The following is a 15540-nucleotide window of genomic DNA, read 5'->3' as shown; positions in this document are numbered from 1 at the left end:
TACAAACTCAAAACTGTGTTTTCATCATGTTTATTATAAAAATATAAAACAGAGAAATTAAAAATCAAAACATTCTTTAAAGGCCCTAATTGTAAAATGGTCTCCACTTTATGGAATTGTGCACACACACAACAGGATTGATTTCAGCTGGATGTTGGTATTAATCAGACAGAATATTTACTTGTTATAAAAACTTGTGTTAGAGGTTGAGATGATGATAATGTTATTAAAAACCAGCTGTCAAACACAAACCTTTTCATCATCATCATCTCAGCCTCCAACTGCAGGAATGAAGCAGAACATCTGTGATGTGAAATATGAGTTTAGTGGTAAAAAAAACTATGATTATTATATCAGATATATATGTCAAGATCTACACACATTTACTCTGTTCATTTGGGGCAATATCATCTAACAGAATCATGTCATGTACCCTCAGAGTTTAAGAAAATAACTTAAGGTTGGCACATCATGTTTTTCTCTTCAGAAAAATGGACTGGCAGTAGAAATATCTTAAATTCATATGGGATAAAACTGTAATACAAACACATTTAGCTGAAAGATGTATAGCTGCAATTTCTTCTTTAATGTAATAAAAAATACTAACCGATGATTCAGTCACAACATAATAGCTTATATCATAAACGGCAAGAAAAAGAAAACAGAAAATAAAAGCATCCATGACTCTGAACTTGTGCTGTAAAGCTCATTTTACAGTTCTACATCATACAGTATCTACAATAACTGCCGTGGTTAATTAAACATGTACATTCTACATATATATCTGCAGAAATGAACATTACCGCACAATCCAGAGGAAAACCGCGACGATTCATAAATACAGTATAAATCTTACACATTTATATATATATCTGAGTACATACACAATAGCAGTTATTTTTGTATTTTAAAATGTAATACATTACTAAAAAGTTTCATGGATTATTGCCTTCATAAATTATAATATATTTAATCTTTCTGAATGGATTCGCAGGTCTCGCACAGAACGGGTGTTTACTGGAAGCATTATGCAGATTAATGATGTGAATTTTCCATTAATCGATGTCATTGATGCACTGGATGCCTTTCAGTCTGTGTTCTTGTGATGGTTTCTGTGTCTGTAATCACTGTTAGCACCAGGAGCGCTACCATGTGTGGACAGGACTCGTGTTGACGGTGTTTTGACGTGCGAATGTGGTTGAGGGGGAGGGGGAGAATGGGACTGATGGTCATAAGCTCACGGGTCGGTGGTGTTGATGGTCACTTTATCTCGGGTGATCGTACCCCGGTACCAGCTGCAGTATCCCTCTTTCTGCTGGATGCAGGCGTAGTGACGGGACTGGTAACCGGGGTAACCGAAGTGGGACAGCATGTCCGTCCACAGGCATTCATTCTTAGAGGTCACAAAGCAGGGCAGATAGTGACATGGTTTAATCTATAAAGAGAAGAGATGAGCGACAGGTGAGTGAAATGACATGCTCTACAGACTGAACTAATGTCACATCTCAGATGAAAGCAGAAGGATTCAAACTACAGTCATGACATGTATGATGCCTTTTCTATACCTGATGCTAATGAGCTCGCTTCGTCTTTGAAAGATGTTTTATGTCTCTTAGAAAAGTCAAATGATGTGTGAGTATAAATGAAATCTGCAGGTGCGTTCTCATTCATTTGTTCATACGGTGAATGACTCCTATCTCAGTCTTTATTGAGATTTATGAGCATGAATATCCATGCTTTTCTCCAAATTCAGTGTCTTTTGGCGTGTGATGTCAGTTTGACCATCGGCATGACATGAATAAAATTAAACTTTAATATAATACATAACAGCAACACTTCAAATCTGTTTGGCAGATAATATCAGACAGAAAAATTGTATATAACATAATCCTGATCCTAAGGAGATATACCGTATGATTATATCTGTAAAGAGTGTGAGACGGTTGTTGAAATCTAACATGTCCCATGATGCTTCACTCTACATTGCAGTGGAGAACATCTGTTCATCTCTTAATAGTTCAGAAAAGTTCTTCATGTGAGTCCAAACCGACACGTGTCTCAGCTTTATTTGTGAAGCAACAGTTTGAAGTTAAACCAGTGCCAAACATCTTGATTCATGAGAGTTCAGTACAGCTCTTTAAATGACGACTGAAGGAATCTGATGAATTGTTCAGTACATACTGTACACACGTGTGTGTTTATGTGCTGCGCTGTGATTGGACGTTGCCCCGTCACTCACCCTGCAGTTACAGCCCAGCTGATAGCGATGATTGATGCCTTTCTTCTGAGCCAGAGACAAACGTTCCCACCTCTCGTTGAAGTTACACAGTCCGGTGTAGACCTTACCGTCATGAACGCGACCTGAAGGAGATGAAGAATAAATCACATCAGATATTAATAACTGCATTTAAATATCTGGTCATGTTTCTATAGGCAGTATATTTGTGCCCTTTATAAATATAATGTATAGGATTTGGCTGAAGCGCTGCCGGTGGATCACAGAGGCTCTTTTGATGCTTATTTATAGTGTCTGACTGTTTGTGGCTTATCACCTACAGTACAGACAGGTGCATGTCATGTGCTCACAGACCGCCCCCCCCCGCCGGCAGAAGAAAACAAGCTGCTTTACAATATTCCAATGGATGAAAATGCAAAATAAATAGAAACTTGTTCTGACCTCTTCATTATATCATGAGAAACACTTTAGTCACCTAATAATATGTTGACCGGTAGTTTATATTTTTGCATCACGCTCTCACCTGTGATCAGGTACTGATATTTGTTGATGTCAAATTTGACTCCGCACATACTCTCAGAGTCATGCGTGTAGATGTACTGCACGTGCTGGATTTTATCAAAGCCCTTATACATCTACAGAAGAGAAGAGAGATGAGAATGACTCGACACATCTGATCTTTAAGATGAAAGAACAGCTGGACACAGTAAAGATGTTGATTTTGTCCAGTATGAGATATTTGGACTGGCACGCAAACATATTCTGTATGTTACAGGAACACAAACACAAGCGTTTTCGAACTCTGAATGTCTGAGATTGTAGTTTAATAAGTCGTTTAGCAGAAACGAGTCGTGTTACCTTCATCTGTTTGACGGTGTAGCGTAGGGTACCAAAGGGGCCGTCATTCAGAAGCTTCTTCCCCACAACTTTTGCTCTGATAACTGGAGACAGACACACAAACACACACACATGCTGGTTAATATCAGTGTTTACCGTGAGGCAATCCCAGAATGCACTGCAGTCACCTGCAGCAGCTAGTTTTTCATGGTCTCTGTGACTCTCAATTAATTTTTTAGGAAAAGTGTAAAGTGGGTCTCATTCGGAGTCCCTCAGAGAGCAGAGAATGAGGCCATGTCAATATGAAAGGCCTCTTTATAATCCCCAGCAGTAACCTGATCCGTGTGTCCTTCACATTCCTCTGATGAGTCGACTGATCTCGGAACAGTCTTGACATCCACAGCCTCATTTACATCTGTAACATGTCCAGACGAGACGAGTGAGCGATGTTGTGCGTTTCACCTGCTTTCACAGAGGTCAGGTGACTGATGAATGTTTATCTTTCACTGCTGGAATTTCCTTCCCGGAATTCTTTCAGGCTTAAATTCCTCAGACCAGAAAAAACGAGGAACGCTTCATTCCTGCAGCTTAGATGGAAAGTTCTAGAACTGCGTTTCAACATCATCATTGTCCTCATCGCCAGATGTCAATCACACTGCTGTGGTGTTAAAGAGCTCAGAAATGCCAGATTTGTCATGTTTTGTTTGAAGTGTTTCTTTAAATGTTTATAAACACAGTGAGCACATGAAGTAACTGAATGAATCCTGTTTTTCTAACAGATTTAACCTTGAGGTCATCTGTCATGAGACTGCGGCTTTCATCACCTCAGCCAGGGGTCGAAGTTCATAACATTGAACTCAAGTGTAAGAATAGCTCACTGTAGAGCTGCGCTCTGATTGGCTGTTGACCTTGCGCATGGTCTGTGGCACCAGTGTTTTTCACTTGTGACCTCATGACCTCACCTGCCACTTCCTCAATTGGTTTCTCTGATCTCTCTTGCTCGAACTCTCTCTTCTGCTCGCTCGAGTCGACTCCGGGGCGGCCGTTAACGTTTATGTAACCTAATTCCAAAAAGCAGGCGTGTGGTATGACTTCCACCTGACCACCCTCAGCCTGGCCCACGGGCGACGATCTTTCATGGCTATATTTAAGATCCTAAACCCACCCCCATAACCCCTGTGAGTCACACATGAGAGCTCAGAGCCGTACGCCTGCTGTCACTCGTGAATATTCATCAAGCGCTCAGCGTTTCATGAAAGTAGGTGGATGGTTTCTGTGAGAGGTAAATGATGATGAATCCTCCTCTTCACAACTCCTCCTGACTTACAGCTTCACTTGTCAAATAAATTCAGTGATCTACAACAAAAGATTAATGATTTTTCTGAGTCAAGCATCACATGTGAGAGTGCTTCTGCTGTAGACATGAACACCTTATTTCTAGATGTTTCATGTGAGAATGCTCAAGTTGAGATGAGTTTAGTCACAAGTGATTCTCTGGATAAGAGTTGATGGTTCACCCCTCACTCCACGAACACGTCAGATAAGAAACAGCCTTTCTTTGGCAGGTTATTAGACTTCAGTCGCAAACACTAATCTACAGACTCAAAGAGCTTGAGTTCAGCAGTCCAGAGTGAATGAGCCGTTTCAATTGCCTTCAATGGTCATGCCAACGTTATACTGCAGATACACACGTGTGTGTAGGATTGAGCCCAACGGTGTTATAATGCTGTGAGGCAGTCACGTATGAATGTTGATTCAAATCTGTCATTCCACCATCACATCATTCATCTCCTGTGAGTTTACAGGTGAAATTCTGTACAGCAGGATAGAAGGGATTTTCAGACATGACAGAATTTTCATATTTGGATGAACTATCCCTTTAAGGATAAAAGGTAACGATGGATGAAACAATGATGACATTTAAAGTTCTGACCATCACGCATCAAAGAGTTTGTGAATAATTGAGTTAAAAATAAAGATACTAAAAAGCATTCTTTGCAGTGATGCAATATCAAACCTTTGACTAAATAGTTTTTCTTGAGTGTTTCATTGCTTATTTTTTCCTATAGAAGCTTTTATGCAACCGAAAGAACACTTCTGGTACCTTTATTTTTAAGAGCGAATCGGACTGAATCATATGCTGAAGAAGTGTTTTGTGCAGTCTATCCATCAACAAGCGCTGTGAAACTCCCATCAGCCCCTCAAAATATGTTCAACATGGCAAGAGAAAGTGAAGGCACATTCTAAAGCTGTGAAAGAGATCTGGCACCCGGCCACGGATTCAGACACGCGAACAAAAGTCCGGCACAAAGTCACAGTCTTCTTTCATAGAGCATGAATACCACACAGCCAAAGTCAGATTTTATGGGACATCTCAATATCTGGTTTATCCACAAACGCTCCGATCAGTATTCCAGTCAAGAGTGAGGTTTAAACCAGACTGGATTTCACTTGAGCCCACACACTTTCATCTGTGCCAGCGAGGCCTGGAACGCTCCGTGTTGGCGTACGCCGCCTTTGCTAATGAGCTTGAACCAAACAGCTGTGATTCCCCATCAGATGAAAGACGGCTGCTTGTCACTCTGTGCGTTGAGGAGAAAAGCGTTTAATTCATTCGCCGTAGCGTGAGTCAGGATGCCTCTGTTTGAGATTTCTTAACCTGCTTTATCTGTGATGTACTTGTGGACACTTTGATTTTATTTATGAGGGTGAAGAATAACAGAGCGTATTAAGTTATTACTGTATGGTTAGAAAAGATTAAAATATTTATGTAATTTAAACAATTTAGTTCTCTTTTTCTGAAAATCGATCATAAAAACATGCTCATATATGAAGAGTTTGTTTCCAAATTGAGAAATTGTTTTTAAACTTTTTCAAAAATCATGTTTTTTGTGTGTGTTAGTTATCTGTATTTTTTGAGTTTTTATGGCTTAAATCAAAACAAACCAACTGCAGTTTGATTGATATTAATTGGAATGCACAATAAAAAACATGATTTTTGATCTTGAGTTCCAACTCATTTTGGAACACTCTTCATGTATTTGAATATAATTTTAATCTTATCACGACACTACATATTACAGTACTTAGTAAATTATCTCATATAAAGTTTTTTTCATGGAGTCCTAAATTCGCATCCTCTAAAAGTTTGTACTCCATTACCAAACAGACTGCGTGTTTTTAACACTCGTTTATGATCTAGATATTTAGAGATTATTATAAGAGAGCGCGTGTCCGAGAATCTGGGACGTCTGTCTAAATTTAACTCCACTTTTCTCCCTAAAACACCAGAACAACACGTCAGGATTGAAACTCGTGTCCGTCAGTATCCAGCTGTAATAAACCTCTGCTCTGCTCTGAGCTGGCGGGACTCTGTTGCCATGGAAACCTTTAAACGTCAGTCGCTCCGGTAACTGCGCGAAACTTTGCGCTTCTCGTGTTGTAGTTGAAGCGCGCGCGGTGACGCACTTTGATTCATGAACTTATCATGTGAAGCACGACACAGAGTCAATGAAGCACGCGACACTGCACACAGATTCACGCGCGTGAAACTCACCGCGTTAATAACACCACGATATGTTATATAAGACACATTCAAATGAATACTGTGATCATAACGTTAATGCGCGCGTCACTCACCGATTTCCGAGTGGCAGTACGCGTCCTGCGGATGCGACATCGCGCACGAGCACGCGTCTGTGCTCTGGTACATCTGCAGACAGAAGAGGAATAAAACGACACAAGACTTCATCCTGAAATGTGATGCGATCTCTACAAGCTCCCGCGATCCGTTCTTTACCTCCCGCGTGCACAATGCTGTCAGCGCGAGACTGACGCCAAATACATATAGTGTGCCCGTGGTGACGTCACGCCGCCTAGGTCCAATCCCAGAGCTCGCCGCTGAGCATTACAGACGCATGACGTGATGGAAGTGAGTTTACAGTGATGTTTTCTCTCTCTCTCTCTGTTGAGGTTTTGAGGTACAGACGCTCATTTCCAGCGTGAGGCTGCAGATTGAGCTGGAAAACCGCGGCTGTCATGGAAACGCACACATACATCAGTGAGATGTTGTTATTATGGGCTGGGGTAGATAGATTTATAAGTAAAAATGCAGGACATGAGCTCATTTCTCATATATGGTGACCACTAGTCAAACTTTTGAACACATTCTCACTATTCTATAATAATAAAATCATTAACACACATGCTGAACATGGTGATGTCATGAGCAGAAAATATTTGTGTTTCTTTGATGTAACCGCTCTCTTAGTCAGCTTCATGAGATTCATCTTGTTTCTAGCTTTGTAAAGAGGTTTTATACGCTGTAAGTTTTATATTTGTCTTATCATTAAAGCATCAGTCCTCAGATTCAGTCATACTTCACTAATGTTTTTCTTGTGGTTTGTATTAAATTTGTATTACGTGACCGTTTGTTTAATAGTAGACGCTCATAGTGAGAATTTCGTCATTCCACAAATATTTAAATACGATTACGTCTGAGCCGAACATTCTTTATTTATTACTGTATGCCGAGGTGCTGTTGATTCAGTTATAAAACCAGAGACGTTCTCGTCTGACAGAAAATAACACTCCTATATAAATACACACAAGCACAGTATTCATGCACATTAAAAACATTTGAGTTTCATAGGGTCAATTAACCCAATCCCATAATCCTCCAGTGCAGGTCTGAACTGATGAATTAGTGTAAATAATGTTAATCCTCCCTGCGGCGCGGGTGGATATGTCACACACTCATAATTCACTTCTGTTTCTTTACTGTAACACTCATTCTGTAGGCGTGTAAGGTCACAGAATATTTGTAAAATCATGATTTCATTTGAAAGTGTGTGTGTCATCTGAATGTGACCTTCATGTTTTCATCATACTCTTATCATGTACAGCATCAGTGTCGGATGTTTCATTGTTATTTCATGTTTATTGTGTAATGTGTAATTGCTTAAACTTCAGAGTGATGTTATCAAACATACGCTGGCAGTATGATGGGATTTACACATCAATGCATGAAGACAGCGGTTCTCTCTCATACACAAATGACAGCGGGAGTGATTATGTGACATTTCTAACATACATATACAGTACATAGCTATATATAAAACATGATTTGTGATTTTTACTGCATTTATCTTGTGTCCAGATTTATAGCAGTTTGACTCCAGTTCCTTACGGTACAGCTCAAAATAAAATATGTTCAGTAGTTTGTCTAAATCTGGTGTTTTCTGTGAGATGATGTTGATGGAGCTGAGGATAAACAGGAAACTAAAGCATGTTTTATTCTTGGAGTCTAAACTGTAAATAATTCTGTAAATAAGTTTGGGGCTAAGGTTGTTCTATGGAAGGTTTCAGGAGAAGTGTTTATTTGACATCAGTTTGGAGTGAAACTTGTGTTTGTTTAACAGAAGTGTGTGTGTTAGAGGAAATGCCTGTCGTTTTATAGATGTACAGAAGTGCTCCGGGCACCAGAATCCCAACGGGGTCTCCGTCTGACTCACGGGGATGTCCAGAGTCTGTTCTCATTGTGAAGATGTGCTGTGTTTGAATCTTATCTGCTGAGATTTAAGCATCTGTGTTCATCAGTGTGGAATGTTCATTGTGATGTAGATGTTTAGAGGAGGTTATATATACTGTACACTCCAAAAAAGGGAAAGTCTGACTGGATAATCATAATTCAAATGTGTGTGTGTGTGTGTGCGGACTTGGTTTTTATATGTTAGTGGGGACCTAAACCTGAATGCACACCAACACATGGGGACTCGTGTCACTGTGGGGACTAAAATTGAGGTCCCCACGGGCACAAAAGCTTATAAATTGTACAGAACGATAATTTTTGAAAATATAATAATGCAAAAAGTTTTCTACGATCTTTAGGTTTAGGGGTTGGGTTAGGGGATAAAATATACAGTTTGTACAGTATACAACTCATTACGCCTATGGACTGTTCCCACGGAGATAATAAAACATACATGTGCGCGTGCGTGTGTGTGGATGCGCCTGTCATGGGTAACGGGTTGAGGATGATTGTGCTGGAGATGAAGAGTGAAGGGTCAAAGGTCAGTGGGAGATGTGTGTCAGAGCGGGTGGGTGGAGGAAACGGGAGGCGGAGGTCCCTCAGGAACCTCTGTCTATATATGGACACAAATGAAACTTCCTGTAATTCCCTCATTCTGGCTGCCGATGGAATAGACACATGCCATTAAAACCCTTTCATTCATCCTCATGTCATTTCAAACATGTATGTGATGCTGCGAGTGACACCTCTGGGATCTCTGCTGAAAGAAATGAAAGCGTGTGTGAGGATTTACGGAGGACAGAATTGTCTTGAACATACCACATGGACATGCTCGAGAAAACTCAAATATGTTTCTCTCTGTGACCATCACTGTGAAGATCACGTTTAATCATACACACCTGTCGTTCACACACTCGACAGGTGAAGTCATTCATTTGATTCAGAATCAATATTTAAATCAGAGATTTGGCTGGGTTGATGTTATTTTACTCTACATGCGGCTGTTCCTGTGACCTCTGACCTCCAGAGGAAATGAGGTCATATCAGTCTTTGAGTGGATCTCCAGTCAAATCACATGTTCTGATCCGGTTTGATTTTATTTAGAGAGAGATGTCATATTGTGCTTCACATTTGTAGATGTGATCAGTGATGTGCTGACGGATCTGTTAGTTTTAGTTTTAGGGAGTAAACGGATCAGCTGGTGTAAAAGCTGGTGCTGTCCGCTGAAGTGTCACAATCTCACACTGATGTGTTAAGAGGAATGATTCAGTCCTGCCAATGGGAATTTCACCCCACACACACACGCACGCACGCACGCACACACACACACACACACAGAGAGTCTCTCTCTCTCTCTCTCTCTCTCTCTCTCTCTCTCTCTCTCTCTCTCTCTCTCTCTCTCTCTCAGTCTTCAAAGGTAAATGTATAATAGTGTTGTGAATACACATCCCACCAGGAGCTGTCAGGGGGTTTGATTAAACAGGAAAAGCAAATCTCATTAGGGTCTGCGGTGGAAATATCCCATAATGATTTCTTCAGAAAACTGGAACATTTTTGTAAGAAGTGCAAATAAGTGATGTTTCCAGTTAAACTTGTAAATATAATGACAGTGTGGAATGCTTTTATGTGCAGTTTACTCACTTCATAAGTTTATATAAAGTCATGTGAGGAATTGAGTGACAGTGATTACACAGGATTGTGTGTCTGTTGTGTGTGTGATGTGACGGTGGGTTGTGTTATTGAAGACAGATTCCTCCAGTAACGAGCTGATGTTCATTCATGTCACATCACTGTTCTGGGATCAGAGCTGTGGTCTATCTGCTGTTAGTTGAGTTGTGTTTGGTTAAGGAATGTCTGTGTATGTGGTTGTGATTCCCAGAAGAGTTTAGTCACAATGAATCCAGTATGAAGCCGAACGAGCTGTGATGTCAAAGAGCAGTTACAGTAAAGACCTCTGCTTCTGTCTGTTTCAGCTTGCCGCTGCTTCATTTCCAGTGGTGGTCAAGATGGGACACGCCCATGCCGGCATGGGAAAGGTATGTCATCTACCATACTCTGCTCTGATTGGTCGGTTGTGTTTGTGTTTTCTTACTGATCTAATGTGTTATTGTGAATTATCAGTATTGAGAAAGACTGCAAAATAGCACTGTAGAAATAGCTTGACCTTCGTGACCTGTCTGAATCCCTGCAGTGACCTCACATCACCCCGTCATTGTGTGATAACAGGAAGTGGAAAATGATGGGTGTTTTGACCTCTGAATATACAGTAACATGTAGAGTAGTAGGTGCAGGTCACTGTGTTCATTTCCTGAAACACACGAGACGCCCTCAGATCGTTCTCTTTCAGATGATGATATACTGTTCACAGGTAATAATGTCGGTTTAATGTGTTTGTCTGACAGATAAAAGTGGAGACAGCCAATGATTTTCAGGACATCACCAGTGTAGTTGCCATCGCTAAAACCTACGCCACAGCCGAGCCATTCGTGGACTCTAAATATGACATCCGCATCCAGAAAATCGCCAACAACTATAAAGCATACATGTAAGAACACACTGTGTGTGTGTGCTCGTGTGTTTGTTGAAGAGACAAAGAGACAAACACTGATCTGTTGTGATCAGACGCCTGGACACACCAATGCTTTAATGTCAACAGGAGTTCATGGGAAAAGACTTTTGTGTATCATTGAAGATGTTTGTGTCATCAATCAGACAGAGAAACAAATAAACACCAGCATCTGCTCTGATGTGCAATGTGTGTGTGTCTGTCTGTGTGTCTTTCAGGAGAACATCTATCTCAGGTAACTGGAAGGCAAACACAGGATCAGCTATGCTGGAGCAGATCGCTATGACTGACAGGTGACACACACACACACACACACACACACACACACACACACACACACACACAACACGTGTCGTCATCATCATACAGATGTAGATGTTGACATTGAGTGCGTGTGAATGTGTTGACAGGTATCGTCTGTGGGTGGACTCGTGTGCTGAGATGTTTGGAGGTTTGGATATCTGTGCTGTCAAAGCCGTTCATGGTAAAGATGGGAAGGATTATATCATAGAGGTTTGTCTTGTCTCACACACACACACACACACACACACACACATCACAGCACTACCCACAATCCCCTGAGGCATCACACAGATGAACTGGAGATCACTGGACATGTTTTTGTCTAAACTTGAGGAATCAGACACACGATCCTGATGTCAAAATAAAATGTTGACCTCATTCATCTTTTGTTTTTGAATCAGTGATGGTTGAAGTGTCATGTGTTAATGATTATATAACTGCTTCTGGAGCCGTTCAACTGGAACGTCATATCAGAATGAGCCTGAATGTCCACACGTCACTTCCTGTTGTTATGATACCTGAGGTCAGCACATCAACCGCTGCCGACCATCAACACACACAGTAACACACAGTGTGTGTGTGTGTGTTTTATCTCTGGCATTAGCGTGTCAGTGTTAGATTGTGTTGCATTAGATCACAGTATGACTTCATGGGTTTGGTTTGATTAGATACGACACTGAATGTGTGAGCGCCAAAGCAAACAGAGTGATGTCAATTCTGATTCACTTCACACATTACCCAATAAGGTTTGATTCTCCCTCCCTTACTGAACTACATTTCACTGTTTCACATCTCACAGGTTTAACGAAAACTATTGAAATGTGTTCATGAAAGAAAACGCATGAATATGTTTCCATGGCAACTATGAGTTCCTGTCATAGAAGTTGTGTATTGAATTAACGAGGTTGTGTGTCTTTACCTACGTCATACATTTAGCTTTTTTATTTGTTCCTTGTAGTGTCTCACAGTTGATCAATTGCTTCTTAACTAGACATCAGTTCAATTAAATTTTAATTATATAGCGCTTTTCACAATGTGCATTGTTCCAAAGTAGCTTTACAGGAGAAAATAAGAACAAAAACAAATACAATACAGTGCGTGGTGTTGTAGATCAAGCAAGATCATTCTAATAAAGCGATGTTAACGGAAATGACTGAATCTTAAACAATTCTAACATCACTGCACTTCAACACAGATTTAAAATGATTTATTGTGCAAAGAACAAAGAAAATGTCTTCAAATGTTCAGACAATGAAGCGTGTAAATATCACCCTGAACTCTGAGGGGCAGTTATCTTGAATGTGAATGGAAGTTGAAATCCTTCTGTTGTATTCATAATGTGTTTGACGATAGCGCCTCTCAGTGGCCATAGCTGTATATTGCAGTCTGAACTCAAACCTGAGTGTGTGTGTGTGTGTGTGTGTGTGTGTGTGTGTGTGTGTGTGTGTGTGTGTGTGTGTGTGTGTGTGTGTGTGTGTGTGTGTGTGTGTGTGGTGTGTGTGTGTGTGTGTGTGTGTGTGTGTGTGTGTGTGTGTGTGTGTGTGTGTGTGTGTGTGTGTGTGTGTGTGTGTGTGTGTGTGTGTGTGTGTGTCAGGTGATGGACAGCTCCATGCCTCTGATTGGTGAACATGTTGAAGAGGATCGACAGCTCATTTGTGATCTGGTCATGAGTAAAATGGCTTTCTCTCTGTTGGGCATCACCACACCACAGACGTCATCCACTAAGGTTCAGTATCGCTGTCACTGAGTGATGTCATGCTGTGTGTGTGTGTGTGTGTGTGTTAAACTAATGTGTGTGTGCAGACTCCGGCCGGGCCGCAGACGACTCAACCCAGACGTACTGCAGGTGTGGGACTAACTAAATCTCATGTGTAAAATTTCACAGAATCAAACGTGTGTTACTGTTATTAAACTGCTGTGTGTTGTCTTGTGTTGTGTAGGTGGCCCTCGCTCCGGCTCTCAGTCGGGTCAGGCTTCACCTCAGCGGGCGCGTTCTGCCTCTACCTCACCCAGCCAGGCCTTCCAGCCGGGTCCCATTCCCGCCGCCGGACCCGGCTCACAGAAACAAGCGCCACAGCTCAAGTAAGATCAGTGCACCTGTCAATCATTCCTGCTCATGTAGACACACCCACAATCACAAAACTGCCCGCCAACCCCTGTCAATCATCAGCTGAGTGATAAGCATGTGTGTGTGATTATGTTTCAGTAAATCCCAGTCGCTCACCAACACCTTCAGTGAGACGCTGCGGGGAAACATCACAGACGACGAGGCCAAAGCCGAAACCATCCGCAGCCTGCGGCAGTCCTTCGCCAGCCTTTTCTCTGACTAATGCACACACATGCACGCACACGCGTGTGCTCACGGAGCTTGTGTTGGTCTGACGGCAGCTGTTCTTTCATCATCTGCCATCAGATGAACATCATGTCTCACAAACAAAACCCACTCCACTGACACTGATGAGAGATTTCATACAAACCCTCTCCTTTATGACTTTCATTCAACATTTGTGTGTTGTGTTGTGTTGTGAGATGTTCAGTTATGTCACACACACACACACACACACACACACACGTAAAGTCATGATATACTGTAGAATCTGATGCAATCAGACTTATTGATAACGTATCAACCAGCAATATTGTCATATGTGCTGCTTGAGTCAGTCTTCCACACTTCAGATTCTTCCCTTTACAGACTTTCACAGCTTATCTCTCTGTTCTTCTTCAATATCCTCTCGTGTGTCGGGAATTTTACCTCTTTTTACCGCAGTAACTACTGTATGAGAGGAATTATTGCAAAGTGCATTGGAATTCTTATGAAGCAATGTAGAAGAACCATCAGAAATGAAAGAAGCCGTTTATAATCCATCACATATGAGCTCTTGATAGCACGCACAGTTACAGATGTGTCGTATTCTCAACACGCTTCCTTCGCGTGCGTGTCATTCATATTGTACAGTGTCTGAGAATCCAGTGAACGATCGTTCGGCTTGTTAAAATGGACCAAATTCTGTGTTTGGTGAAAATGAATTTGTGGAGTCTCGCACATGATGTCGTGCAGTCAAGCCATAAACAACAGAAGAAGATTCTTTCCGTGGATGTGTTTGAATGCTTTAATGTGTCATTGATCGTGTGTTTATGCGTCTGAAGATCGTGATGGTGTTAATAATGTGAACTTCTGTGCCTCCAACCAACTCTTTCTCATGAGAATCATTGTAACGCTTCAACTCTGAATCACTTTTATGGATTGATTTGATTCAGGTGACTCATCTGTGGTCAGTGTTTATCAATCGCTGTCAAGAACATTTGCATGAGTTTGACTAGATATCAGCATTCAAATCTGAGGAGCCATTAAAGATCATGAGTTTAGTGTCTACCTCACACTGACAGTGAATATATGCAGAACAAAACAATAATAACTGAAACACACACACACATGACGGGACTGTAGATGAGTGAATCAAAGCCAGCCAATATTCATCATGTGCTGATGTCATGTATACGGTATAACACACACACACACACACTCTTTCTCTTCAGTAACACACGGTGACGTCATGATTTAATGTGGCATGTTTGTTTTTGTTGTGAAGAAGATATTCTGTATCGCACAGCTTCATCTTTAACTCTAATGTATGTTTGTGTCTTTTAATTTATTTTGTATATTTTGCTCTGTTATTTATGGAAATGCTATTAAACGGTTTCAAGTGTTTAATATGACGGGGCTCGTGCTTTATTTGTTGATGATTGTGTTTGAATTGTTGTGTGTCATTCAGAGATTGTGATGGAGGTGAATCTCACGCTGACGGGGATGCTGTCTGCAGGTACACACGTGTGCTGAATATATTCTCTTCATGTCATGATGTTTTCATCAATATAGACGTTTTGTCTGAAGTTTAAAGAGAACCACATGAGCGGATGAGAGCAGATGTGAGAATGAAGGTGTTGTGATCAGTCAGCAGATGGCAGCACATCACAGACAAATATTTCATATGACACGCTCAAGACAAGGTAAAACACATCAACCACACACACACACACACGTCACATGTTCTCAAGGTCCAGCAG

The 15540-nt window shown here is 41.1% G+C and overlaps 2 protein-coding genes across 2 annotated transcripts in view; one reads left to right on the top strand and one right to left on the bottom strand.

The window, feature by feature from the left end:
* The window catches only part of LOC130547918 (synapsin-3-like), a 32216-nt gene extending 17028 nt beyond the window's left edge, over nt 1-15188 (top strand). The window contains exons 7-14 of the mRNA XM_057324296.1: nt 10577-10639; nt 11006-11148; nt 11388-11462; nt 11580-11682; nt 13067-13198; nt 13276-13318; nt 13413-13554; nt 13679-15188. Of these exons, the coding sequence (XP_057180279.1) occupies nt 10577-10639; nt 11006-11148; nt 11388-11462; nt 11580-11682; nt 13067-13198; nt 13276-13318; nt 13413-13554; nt 13679-13802 (825 nt within the window). The 3' untranslated portion in view covers nt 13803-15188. The remainder of the gene's footprint in view (nt 1-10576; nt 10640-11005; nt 11149-11387; nt 11463-11579; nt 11683-13066; nt 13199-13275; nt 13319-13412; nt 13555-13678) is intronic.
* Nucleotides 15-6933, bottom strand: LOC130547919 (metalloproteinase inhibitor 3). Its single transcript, XM_057324297.1, has 5 exons — nt 6713-6933; nt 3095-3177; nt 2760-2871; nt 2240-2361; nt 15-1435 (listed from the first exon to the last, which is right to left on the bottom strand). Exons 1-5 carry the CDS (start codon nt 6822-6824, stop codon nt 1238-1240), a joined length of 627 nt encoding a protein of 208 aa, XP_057180280.1. The 5' UTR covers nt 6825-6933; the 3' UTR covers nt 15-1237.
* Nucleotides 15189-15540: the final 352 nt, after the last annotated feature.

Source organism: Triplophysa rosa, linkage group LG24 (genome assembly GCF_024868665.1).
Source record: "Triplophysa rosa linkage group LG24, Trosa_1v2, whole genome shotgun sequence".
Classification (NCBI taxonomy): Eukaryota; Metazoa; Chordata; class Actinopteri; order Cypriniformes; family Nemacheilidae; genus Triplophysa; species Triplophysa rosa.
This window is presented reverse-complemented; position numbering and strand designations above follow the sequence as displayed.